Source organism: Anser cygnoides, chromosome Z (genome assembly GCF_040182565.1).
Source record: "Anser cygnoides isolate HZ-2024a breed goose chromosome Z, Taihu_goose_T2T_genome, whole genome shotgun sequence".
Lineage (NCBI taxonomy): Eukaryota > Metazoa > Chordata > Aves > Anseriformes > Anatidae > Anser > Anser cygnoides.
In genome coordinates, this window is record NC_089912.1 from 51,099,792 (window position 1) to 51,113,108 (window position 13,317).

The 13,317-nt window shown below is 39.0% G+C and overlaps 1 protein-coding gene across 8 annotated transcripts in view; it reads left to right on the plus strand.

Annotated features, from left to right (window-relative positions):
• BNC2 (basonuclin zinc finger protein 2) overlaps nucleotides 1-13,317 on the plus strand; it is a 382,991-nt gene that overhangs the window by 66,716 nt on the left and 302,958 nt on the right. The window contains exon 2 of one of the 8 annotated variants that reach the window (XM_066988917.1): nucleotides 11,840-11,963. The exons of the other annotated variants lie outside the window; for them this stretch is intronic. Within the exon in view, the coding sequence (XP_066845018.1) occupies nucleotides 11,952-11,963 (12 nt within the window). The 5' untranslated portion in view covers nucleotides 11,840-11,951. The remainder of the gene's footprint in view (nucleotides 1-11,839; nucleotides 11,964-13,317) is intronic. 8 annotated transcript variants of the gene reach the window in all.

Here is a 13,317-nt window from a genome sequence, read left to right on the forward strand (position 1 = left end):
TGTTCCCCCCTACTCTTTTTTTTTTTTTTTTTTTTTTACATTTAAAATTTTACGTGTTCTCATTCAGATTTTTCTTCCTGTGCATGAAGGTATTCTTCCAGATTGGTTTTGTGCAAAACCTTTGTGCTGTAGCATAATCTGCCTTTACAGAAGGTATTTAAGATGCTGTGTTTACTGGTTTGCCTATACCTAAAAGTTTATCTGGTTTAGTGAGGTGTGAATTAGGAGTACCTCTTTTACATAACGTAATAACGCTTGGTATTACAGAAATAAATACTTCTGAATGACTACCCATTTCCAGAGCAAGTATCTCCACAGAAAGAATGGAATCATTCAAGAACAGTTCTTTTGCAATACTGTCCTTGAATTTTAATTCCTGAATAGCTGAATGTATAGACAAGCTCTCAGTTAAAAAGTCAGTCTTTGTGCTGTTACTAAAGTGTTTATGTTGTCTGGGAGTCATAAATTATATGGGCTAGATAGCTGAGACGGTGTAGTACATGAGACATCTGTTAAATTAGATGGAAAGAAAATAAAACTGTTCTAAATGGTAGTGGACTGGGCAAAAAGGCCCACTGCTGTGTAAAGGAGACACCTGCTCTTTAAAAATATGTTATCAAGTCCCACAGTGTCGAGTTCTTGTTTAGTGATGACATTCTTTGCAGAAATACATTGTGAATGTTGAAAAAGTGTATTCCTTTTTTTTTTTTTCCCTGAGTGGAAAGAATTCTCTCTCTCTCTCTCTCTTTTTTTTTTTTTTTCTCATAACATCTTTAAAAACAAAACAAAACAAAATACTATTCTCCATTTCTTTTAATGGCTGAGACATACTTCATATCCATCATAAGGTGCAGAAATGTGGCCGGGCAACAAATCATTCCTTCTTACCTCTCAGCCTCATCGCAGGTAATCCAACCTAGCCAGGAACCTTGATGTGAACTACTGTATAGTTTTTGTCTTGGAATAAAACTGCAATAAATAATGGAGTATTGCAAGATTCTGAAAGGTGAAAGTGAAAATTGTTTACTCTGTGGTTTACTTCCCTCTTCTGTTGTCCAGAGTATGCATTTCATAAGTTTTCATGTATGCTGTAAAGTCTATTTTTTTCCTAGGTTTTTGAGAAGAGGAGAAGTGGAGCCTTAGATAGTGAAATGTATTTTTATATGTTTAAGTTATAAATGAATTTGGCTGATTATGTTATCCTTGAGTTTCTCAAAGGAATAGGTAGTAGCTGATGTAAATCACAGTGGATGCACTGAAATCAACAGAGCTGCATTCATTTACAAAAGCTAACAGACTGTCAAAAGTATGTCTTGCAATTATTCTTCTGTAGTGTTTGATCCTGTTTCAGAAAAAGTCTTGCAAACCTTATATTCTGGCTTGGACTCTGATTCAATTTATGTAATTTTGCTGTTTTATAACCTGAATTGATACAGGTGTGAAAAGCAAGACAGGAGTTTGAACTATATATACTTCAGAACCTGTTATCTTAGAAAGCACCAGTTCAGGAAAATTCATTCTGTATCTGGAGACATGTATTTCTGCCCTGGTAGATCTCACAGTATCACATGAAAGGACTAATGTCCTTTCATTCAAGGAAAAAAAAAATGCTTTAAATAATGGAATTAAAAATACTTTTAAAATAACTAAGATCTGATAAATAAGCTTGCTTTTGATCTCTATAGGTACTAAGCAAATAAACCAGAAAGAAGGACATGGAGAAGCTGTGCAAAATGAAGATAGTTGCCTGCTTTTTGAGATTAGTTGGTTAGAAAAATCTCTTGATACCAAATCCAGAGACCTTCAGTAAGACTTTAGCTATCTTCAGGAAGCAATACTTGTAGAAATTTGACGGGTTTTACCATGGGGAAAGCAGTAACAACAAGTATCAAGAGTCCCATCAGCTGATTTACAAACCACTATCTATAATAACTTTAATGTATAGGCAGACCCAGTTTCATGGATATTTTTCAGACATTCTTATACACAAGAGCCAGTTATAGTTCATTTTCACTAATGAAATCTTTGCTTAATAATTTGAATTTGAAACTAAAGCATTGACGTTCATAATTTTAACATGTTGATTGGTTTGGTTGTATGATTGCTTTGTGGGAAAGGAGAATGTTTTACAAATATGTTTGTGTTTGGATTTAATTTGTATGGCAAGCTAAGTATGAGATTTATGGAGTGCAATGTGCAGAATGTTTTATTTATTCTTCCAAAGACTATGAGTACACACAACATCTGAATTTGATCTTTGGAAACCAAGTTAAGAAAATATGGCATAATTTAATACTAATTGTCTCCCTTAATTGCACCTTCCATCTGTTTATTTGCTTGTTCTATACTTAAGTTATTGCAGTATGTATTACTTGATTTCTGGTTGTATTTAACTTCCCAGTGATGTACTCATTACAAGTATTTTCTTTGCTTATTTATTATCAGTTTCCTATTCCTCTAAAAACTTACACAATTTAATTTGGCTGAGTTAGAGTTTACCAAAAAGAATGCATTTTCTACTGGGAGTGAATACATAGAAAAGACATAACAATTTTGAATTTCTGTGAGGAAGAGCTGTGACCCATTCATTCAGCTTGTAGATTTTTATATTTTTTTTTGTGATGCCAAGGTGGCACTTCAGATCTAGCAGTCAAAAGATGCTATGACAGACAGGTTCTACCCAATCATAAAAAGTGCCTTTGACCATCAGGTGTAATAAAAGAAAGACGTGATGTGATGCCTCAGCCGTATCAGATACATGCTTTATTTCTAAGAATTACAACTCTGGACAGATGTCATCTGTCTCTGTAAGTGGAAGAGGTTACTTGTCATTCTTCTACCCGGTAGCTTTTGGAACAATCTGTGTGAATGCTCTCACATTCAGCTCAGGCAAAATTATCCAGGCTTAAGTTAATTTGGCTGTTTGGTGGGGTAAGGGGAAGTTGTTTCTGCTTTTATTTTTGTGTCTGATATGAATGAAAACTGCTTTAACAGCTTCTTGGTTAACATGGCAACCTTCCTAACAGAGATGGTGATATGACTCCAGCAGAGGACATAAGTGTATTGCCTAAGATTGCTTTTTCTCCACCTACACAAGAGGAAAATTGATGAAAACTGGAAATTCGTATCTAAATTCTGTGATTAAATATTTCTGCAGAACTTCTACTTAACTTGATATGATAATTAGAGAGGAAATTAAGTTATGTTTTACATAGGACCCTTCTATGAACTCAGAAAGTTCCAGTCTGCGTAAGTGAAGATCAAATGATGCTCCTTGTCCTGGTTTGGTGTGAAAAGGAGAGAGGGAGGAAGGGAGTAGAGAAGGAAAACAGTGGAGCTTGTACATAAAGTTTTGCATGCCTGTGTTGTAGGATGTTCATCTCACAAGATGTTCATGTATGTGCATTTCTTACATGTAAAGCAAAAACAAGTCTCAAGTCACATTTCAGGACCTAGATGAGATGTTTTAATTAAAGCTCAAGAGAAATTGTAATGGAAACCTTTGAAAACTTTAAAGCAGCCACAAAGAACATGGGCTAGCTAAGATTTAGTAAATTTCTCAGGTCTCACAAATCCAGATAAACAGCATACCTGTTGATCCTATCTATTAGAGCATGATTTCATGTTCATTTGTCATTGTTTTCCTGGAATTTTGGAAAACCTAGGAGTTATTAGGAATCTCAAAGAAAAATTGCAAGTGAGGTTTGCATGGTTACTATATAGATATGATTTACTCAGAGGGTGGTGAGACACTGCCCAGAGAAGCTGTGGATGCCCCATCCCTGGAACTGTTCAAGGCCAGGTTAGGTGGGGCTTTGGGCAACCTGGTCTAGTGAGAGGTGTCCCTGCCCATGGCAGGGGGGGTGGAACTGGATGGCCTGTATGGTCCTTTCCAACCCAAAACATTCTGTGATTCTATGGTTCTATGATTCTATATGGTTAAGGCAGTGGAGAGATGGCTGCAGCATCTATGTCTGTAGAGGCAACGCAGAACCCACTTTGCTATGGGTCCTTGAAGACCCCATTGTCTGCTGTGGAACAAAACAGAACTTCACAGGTACCCTCTGGTGTGAAAGATATACTTCTCTTTCAGATGAAATTGCAGCATATGAGTTAGGGGATTTCAGCCTAGGAAGAATGGCTGCCAAAGAGCTGCCAAACTGAAAAGCAGTGCCAAACCGAAAAGCTTGCCTGGTCAAGTATCTCACTATGAATTTGTCATTTATAAATGCAGCCTTAGAGGTATAAGTATATCCATGAGATATGCCTGCTTTCCAGGTGAGCAGAAAAATAGATGAATGTATCAGTATGAAAAGATGTGGAATGAGAGAGAGAAGGACATGTATTCTCGATGTAAAGAAGGCACAGCACTGGAAGAACATGTTTGTACATACAAAATATAGACAGAAAGTCTAGAAAGATTTAATTGTACTTTATAGAAGATGCACAATGCATATAGAAAATTTCATCAGTGTAACAAAAGGGGTTGTCCACTAATTCTGAGCATATTTATCCCATGCCTATAATGTAAGTAAAGTAGTTTGCATGTTGGCCAAATTGGCCTCTCAACTCATATTCATTTAAGGAATAACTGTGCATATTTAAAGAAAGAATTAAACCAAAATATCATCCTTTTTCAAAAAAAAAATCATAAACCTCTTTTGTAGATTAATATTGTGATTCAGGTAAGGAGAATGAAAGGATGATATGCTTTGGGGTTTGGCTTTTTAAACAACTCTACTTTTACCTTATGTATTGGTCAGTCATGTAACACACAATACCGGGTTTCATGAACTTCTCAACAGTAGCTAGTGGTACATATACCACATTTCTGTCTAACTTAGCAGAAATGAATTTCTGCTAATGAATTAACCTCTTCATTTCTTCAGTGATGTGCATTTCCTTGACATTTTTAATTCTTGTGCCTCAGTTTCCTAGTTACAAAATATGATGGATAAAGCTTTTATTTTCCTCCCGTGTCTCATCTGTCTATACAGGTAGGCTTTAGCAAGAAAAGTTTCCTTTGTTCTTTGAGCAAAACTTAGAAACATGATGGTTTCTTGCTTGAGATTTCTAGGCACCAGACACTTCTGAAAGCAGTGTCCCAGATCTTACATGGAGGAGAGGTTTCTGAATCACATATTCTTTGCCTTCACCTTTAGCATTTAAAAAATAATAACTCTCTCTTCTATGTTTCCCCCCCATTCCTTCTGTGTTCAGCTGGTAACACAGATGAATTCCATACTAAATCAAGCATAAGGTGCATAGTTTTTGAGCTGGGTTGGTAAACTAATAGTCTGGTCTTTCGTATACCATTTGCTCTGTGTCACTTGCGCATGGAGTTTGGAGCCAGCTGGAGGTGGCAGGTAAATTATCTTTAGGAAAATAAAAAGGGTAAGACCACAAAAAGTTGAAATGTAAAACGTATCTTGTGGAGAGCCTGTTTGACATGAAGTTCATGAAAGGTGAGAATAAAGCACATTAATTAGTGGCTAACAAGTAAACCACTGCCTTGATAGATAGGAACTCTGAGACTGATATTTACCTTCACAAAATCTCTTACAGAGGGACTAATTTACAGGGCTGTACACAGTAACAAACTATTTCTGTAATTACTATTGAGAAAAGTCCCTTGTTCTTTGCTGCTGTCACTGAGAGTAGTAATTCACAGTCTTTTAGGAAGACTTGTTTTTGTTTTGTTTATTCACAGCAAAGTTTTTTGCTCTTTGATGGTATGACATGTCTTGTCCTTTTCTGCTGTCAGCAATTAAGAGATGGTCTCAACTGAGCAAAAAGGCTTTTTGACGTAGGGAACATTTGCCTGAAATGTTCCCATGTGAGCCATGGGCTTGGTTACACTCTGAACGGGTGAAAAAAATCATGGCTTTTGTTAGAATGATAGGCAGGCAGCACAAGTAAAGTTTAACCCAAATCCTTTCGTAGATATTGGAAAGTCATAAGCCTTGAGATGACACTGGCACATTCAACATGCTGTGTGATCTGGGACTCTGTTGCTTGTATCACTGTGTGAATGTGTGTACAGTGTAAACATTTTATGAACTGCAGTTTCTGATCCATCGGTCTGTCTGGGCAAGAATGTCCCTTGATACTAAAAAGAACAGCAATCAGGACAGAATTGGTCAATGCGGCATGTCTAATGGTGGGAAGATATTTGAAGGACTCACTATAGACACAATAGGCTCTCTAAATAGCCTCTTTGCACCCGGAGTCTTATTGCAAACAGGTTCATTAAGGAGAGACATTCTGACACACAGCATCACAGTAATGAAAGTAGCTCTGTTTTTCTAATATTGTGTCTTGCCACTTCAGTTATGCTGCTGGTACAAGATTTCCCTTGTGTTGTTGTATATTTCTCTAGAAAAAGAATCAGTCTTCATAGAATATACAATTATTTTGTACAGGAATATATAACTCATACCTAAGAATCTGTCCTTCCTGTTTATGTGCACTAGTGCAAAAATAATTGGCAATCACATCTTCAAAACCAAAAATGTTTCACCTTTGATTTGAAAGATTTATATATGTTAAAATGGTTGTAACACACACACACAAAAAAAACTATATACAGTTTTAATGTACTTTCATGAATACACAGTCAGAAAAAATGTTGTTCATGACGAAATCTAAAATGAATATGAGTCTAATTTTTTCCCATGAGGCACCTTGATTTGTTTTGCTTCTTTTCCCTTTTCTTTAGGCACTGAAGTATAAGTTCATAGAGAGGAAAATCAAAAGGTTATAGTTTATCCTACTTTACATATAACTGGTGTGCGACTTAAGCTGTTGGATTGGCTTAATGTATACTTTGAACATTATGACCATGGGGGGAAAAAAGGTAATATTGGTTTAAAAGTAGATATGGAAAATTTAATGTGCTCAAGTGGGAACAATGGCATATTAAAAAAAAAAAAAATCGTGACACAGATCTAATAATTCACTTGCCCCTGTAGGAATGGGGTATCGGCTCTGATGCCGCTTGGTAGTTTATTTTTATATACGCCCCTGGTCCCTGCTGTATATCCTTCGTATGGGTTCCAGAGAAAAGAAAGAAAATAACCTGTAGGGAAATCAGCTTAGAAACCTTTCATTAAATACATTGTGTTTCATATCATGTCGTTCACAAAATCTCCAAGAAAGATAGAAAGTGTTATCAGACTGCATGTGTAAAATACTATATTTGAATACTATAATTTGCTGTAAGATTAAGGACCAAGGGTATAGACATATTCGTTATTTCATTATTCACTTATGCTTGATGGATAATGCTTCAGGGGTTCTTTTCATTTTTTCTTGCCTAGCAGAAATTTGCAGTTTTAACTTTTTATTTAATGCTGCAGGAAACATTCCTGTTCCCCGAAGTTTTACTGTCCTGCTTGCTTGCTTTTTAACAATGTGATTATTATTCTTTTGGAGAGAGGTTTTATATTGCTTTAAAGTTGTTTTTGGTTTGGTTTGGTTTGGTCCCCCCCCCCCGCCCCGCATAAAGTTTACAAGTAGCTAAACTGCATTGATTAAAAAAGGAATTTAAAATTACTTTTTGACAGAAATTGAGAAATGGTCCATTTTTGATTGCAAACAACTATTTGTATTATCCCAAGCTAAGAAGCTTGTAATTATTTTTTTGATCTGAAAAGCAGGGTTGGCATATTATGTATTAAGGGGTTTTAAAAAATCTGTCATCATCTTTTGACTATTCATGAAGCATACGTTGGTCAAGCCAAATTTGGCCTATGATTGCCTTTTGCACATAAATGAAATTCATTAAATAACAAAAAGCAAATCTCGTTTGCTGAATACGTTATGGATATGTTTTTTTTGAAGTAATTTTATTTTTTAAATTGTGCATTTTCTTACATGATATTAACAGCTGTAGAAATTTAGCTGCATTTTCAGAAGTGGTACTACTTACACTGGTGTTCATTTAGTTTTTATGGAAGGCCTAAGCATAAAAATGGCTTGATATAGTGGTGGCGTTACTGACAGTAAGCTTCCTGTTCTTCATCCTGTATTTTTCCCTCTTTTCTTGTCTACTTAGATACAAGTAGCTTTCACTTCTCTCTTATTTTGCCCAAGTTTATATTCATTGGTATTTTTTTATACATAGGGAGTGGCACAAAACAGTGTTTTGCAAAGTCCATCTAATTCATAGCAGAAAAGGTGGCTGCTCTGGCTGCTGACTCCTTCCTGGCTGTGTTGTATCATAGAATTACAGAATGGCTTTTGTTGGAAGGGATCTTAAAGACTGTCTAATTCCAACCCCCTGCCATGGGCAGGGACACCTCCCACCAGACTAGGTTGCCCAAAGCCCCATCCAGCCTGGCCTTGAACACATCCAGGGATGGGGCATCAGCAGCTTCTCTGGGCAACATGTTCCAGTGCCACACAACCCTCTGAGTGAAGAATTTCTTCCTTATATCTAATCTAAACATACCCTCTTTTAGTTTAAAACTATTAATCCTTGTTCTATCACTATACTCCTTGATAGAGAATCCCTCCCTATCTTTCCTTTTCTATGCCATGTACATTACAATCTCATAACAGTATAAGGTTATTTGGGTTTATATGCACTCTCTTCATTGTGTAGAATTATTGTAATGAAAAAATTAGGATGCAAGATGTATGGGATTTTTTTTTTCTATCATCTCATCTGCCTTTGGCTAAAATATTAAAGCATATCTCTTGAAGCATAGCTTTGACAGACAAGAATGGAAGCAGTTCCCTCCTTCCTCTAGAGGTTGTTCCACTGCAATAGCGGTGGCATTAAATTCTGTTTCACCATGTGTTTGCCATCATCTCAGTTACCAAGTACATCCCATGAATTCTCTCTTTAGCAATGTGTTCTTACACTGTTGCAATGGAAACTGGATGCCATCAAAGTTACCACATGTAGGAACATATTTGTAGCTCTGTATGTCATAGTTGGAGGGGCATAGGTGTTGTCGTTATTTTATTGCAGAAAATTTATATGTTTTCATCTTCTATTGTAAGAAAAAGGTTATCTCTAAGAAGCCGGTCTTGCATATTGTAGTAAGGGTAGTAAGGCTCAGGAAAGCATATCCTGTTTTAGGAGTGAGTTCCACATTTGTGGCGCAGCAATCAAGGGTTCCTTATCCAGGATCCACACTTTTCCTTACTGATGTTGATTGTCTATAGTAATCGTTGCTTTCTGAAGTAACCTGGGAAAGTCTGAAATGGGTGTTGAGAGTGCCTAGGCCTTAACATGAAGCTTAATACAGTATTCCTTTTAGAACATGTGAGGAATGCTCTATGTTGAGGTGCTTACAGCAGCCTGTGCTGGTAAACTGACGAGTGCTGTATTCTGTGCTACAGGTAGACAAACTCTTTTTACTATTTTGGAATCAAGGTGTTCTTGCCAGATATATATACATATTAATCAAAACTACCAGACACTCATGTAGTGTGCTTACGGGATGTATGTAGAAAAAGGTGTCTTTAGCAACATGTCTGGGTGCAGAAGCAGCACTGGAATCCCCAAATCCCAGACTTGCTGAGATCAGAAGGGACCTCTGGAGATCATCTGGTCCAAGCCCCCTGCTCAAGAAAAGACACCCAGAGCAGGTTGCCCAAGACCATGTCCGGATGGCTTCTGAGTACCTCCAAGGAGGGAGACTCCACAACCTCTCTGGGCAACCTGTGCCAGTGCTTAGCCACCCTCACAGTGGAGAAGCATTTCCTGATGTTCAGAGGGAACCTGTGGTGTTTCAGTGTGTGCCCATTGCCTCTTGTCATGTCACTGAGGCTCTTCAGTGGACTCTCTGTAATATGTCCATCGTATGTCTATGTCCCTCTTGTACTTGGGGAGCCCAGAAATGGTCACAGCACTCTTTGATGCAGTGTCTGTTACATTGGTGTATCAGCCACTCCTCCCAGTTTTGTGTTACCAGCAAACCTGCTGATACTCTTCCCTATCACCCAGATCGTTGATGAAAAGTGCTGAACAAAACTGGACCAGTTTTGAATCCTGGGGTACATTACTAGTTACTGGACTCCATCTAGACTTTGTTCCCCTGAGCACAGCCTTTTGGTCCCAAACATTCAGCCACGTTTCCATCTGCCTTGGTGTTCATCTTGCTCATATGTCATTGGCTTCTGTATGAAGATCTTACAGTAGATATTGTCAAAAGCCATACTGAAGTAAAAGATGAAAATATCGACTGCCCTCTCTTGTCTGCAAAGCTAGTGATTTCATTGGAGAAAGTTATCAGGTTGGTAAAGCATGACTTCCCCTTGGTGAATTCATGCTGGTGTGTCCTGATTACTTCCTTGTCCTTTATATTCCTGGAAATGTTTTCCAGGCTTAGCTTCTCCATCACTTTCTCAGGGACTGAGGTGAGATTTACTGGCCTGTAGTTCTCTTGGTCTTTCCTGAACTTCCTCAAGATAGGTGTGACTTTTGCTTTCCTGCAGTTCACAAGCACCTCTCCCTCTTAATGTGATCATTCACTTATCAAGAGTGGATTCATGTTGATATCAGCCAGCTCCCTCAGCATCTATGTGTGGAATTCATGAGGGCCTGTGGGTATACATGTCCAGTTTGCTTGTTATCTGATTTGATCCTCTTCCACACAGCGTAACTCTTCCTTGATCCAGACTTTCCTCCTGGTCTCTTGGACCTTAGATTTCTGAACGATGGTCTTACTAATAAAGACTGAGGTGACGAAGCACTTAGTATTTGAGTCTTTCCTGTATCCAATGTCACCAGGGCCCCTGCCTCATTTAGGTCCACATTTTCCCTGGTCTTCCTTTTGCTACGTATTCATTTGTAAAAGCCCTTGTTGCCTTTGACATTCCTCACCAAATTCAGCTTCAAGTGGACTTTGGCTTTCCTAACCATGCCTCTGCACACTCAGACATTGCCTCTGTATTCTTGCTAGGTTACCTGCTTCTTCATCCTCTGTATATTCCCTTTGTATGTCTGAGTTTTGCTAGGAACTACTTGTTCACATATACAGGCCTCCAGGCATTTTGCCTGAGTTGCTGCTCATTGGGATGGACTGCTCTTGAGCTTGGAGGAGTTGATTCTTAAATATCAACCAGTTTTCTTGAACTACTTTTTCCTCCAGGGTTTGTCACATGTGAGTCTTTCAAACAAATCCCTGAAGAGGCCAAAGCCTGTTCTCCTGAAGTCCAATGCTGTGACTTTGCTTTTTGCCCTGCTTCCTTCTCTCAGGATTCTGGTATCTGCCATTTCTTTGTCTCTGCAGCCAAGGTTACCTTCAAAAATGGCATCCTAAATGTCTAATTTCTTTTTTTATGACTTTGAGATCCTGCAGAGCACCTTTCCTCATTGGCTCTGCTATTTCTTGTGTCAGAAAGTAGTCATTGATGCACTCCAGGAACCTCCTGAATTGCTTATGCTCTGCTGTCTTGTTCCTTCAGCAGATATTGAGGTGGTTGAAGTCCTGCATGAGAGCCAAGGCCTTTGAATGTGAGGCTACTTCCAGCTGCCTGTAGAAGGCCTCATCCACTTGTTCTTCCTGGTCAGGCAGCCTGTAATAGACACCTGCTACAATGTGGGTCTGCTGCTGGTCTGTTCCGAGCACCTGGCCTAGCACCTTTCAGGGAGGGCTGACAGTGTGGCAGATGAAAGCACAGTCCTGTCCTTTGCAGCATTCCGGCAGTCTTTAAAAGAGTTAACTTACAGCAGCCTTCTATCATGTGGTTTTTGCTTTTAGAAAAGTCACTGGAAGGCAGAGGGGGTTGTTTGCACCTGAGATGGCAACTATGATGTTTTAATTTGTTTATTGCTGTCATTTGAGACTGTTTATTTTTTATTTTTATTTTTTCCAATACCCAGGAAAGGCAGCTGCGTGGGTTTTTAATCCTTGTATAAAATTCACCTCTGCTGTGCTTACTAAGTGGTACCGACAACTGGTAACGACAGAGAAGCTGGCAAGTAATAACGAGGCATGATTTTGCAGGTAGATTCCCTTTCCTCACTTTACTACTTTTCTCTCTCCCTCCCTCCCTGCCCTTCCTTCTTTCCTGTTCTCCTTCCTTTCTTCTTTCCCTTTCCTCCCTTCTATCCTCCCGCTTCACCCTTCCCTCCTCTCCATTTTCTCACTCTTCCTTCTCTCTTTTTCTCCTATCTTATTCACAGAATCCCTGAATCCCAGAATGACAGATTAGTTGAGGTCAGAAGGGACTTCTGGACGCCACCTGGTCCAACCTCCCTGCTCAAGCAGGGACACCCAGCGCAGGTTGCCTCTCTGGGCAACCTGTGCCAGTGCTCAGTCACCCTCACAGTGGAGAAGCATTTCCTGATGTTCAGAGGGAACCTGTGGTGTTTCAGTGTGTTCCCATTGCCTCTTGTCGTGTCACTGAGCAGCACTAAGAAGAGCCTGGCTCTGTCCTCTTTGCACCTTCCTGTCAGGTATTTGTACACATTGGTGATATTCCCCTGAGGCTTCTCTTCTCGCTAAACCTTCCCAGCACTCTCAGCCTTTCCTCATATGAGGGATACTCCAGCCTTTTCATTGTCTTCATGGCCCTTCAGTGTACTCTTTCTAATATGTCCATTGTACGTCCATGTCTCTCTTGTACTTGGGGAGCCCAGAAGTGGACACAGCAGTCCAGGTGTGGCCTCACCAGTGCTGAGTAGAGGGGAAGGATCACCTCCCTCAACCAGATTACAGTGATTTGCCTAATGCAGCCCCAGATACCATTAGCCTAAGTTATGGGGTCTTTCATAAAACTTTATGTTTATGCTGTGACTAGCACAGTACTGCTCACATCTTTGATGAGAGGGTGCTTAGGCACAGCTGTAATACAGCAAACATCAGAAGAACATCAATGTGAATGTCTGCATTTCACATGCTGCCTTGCAGCCTGATTTAGAGGATCCAGGGTATTAACATTGTCTAGGCTGGAAGCAAGTTTTAATGAACTGTTTGAGAAGTTCATTTATTGGCATTTTTCAAAATCTTTTTACATTGTCTATTCTTAACATTTCAGTTTCCTTCCATTCCGTATTTTGCTACTAGTACACAAGGTATTCTGAAAATGTATGCATAATGAGTGCTAGTTAGTGACTGACCATTGGAACAGCTGACAAAGTAGTTATTCTTTTAGCACCTTCTTTGACAGAACGTGAACTGGTCCTGCCCTAACTCCAGATCTGTTAAATGGTACTGGGCAAGAGAATCGCAGAATCACAGAATCACAGAATTGTAGGGGTTGGAAGGGATCTCGAGAGAGCATTGGGTCCAACCCCATGCCAAAGCAGGTTGCCAGCATCCTTACATCAGTTTCCTCCTACATTTCTCTATTTTGGAG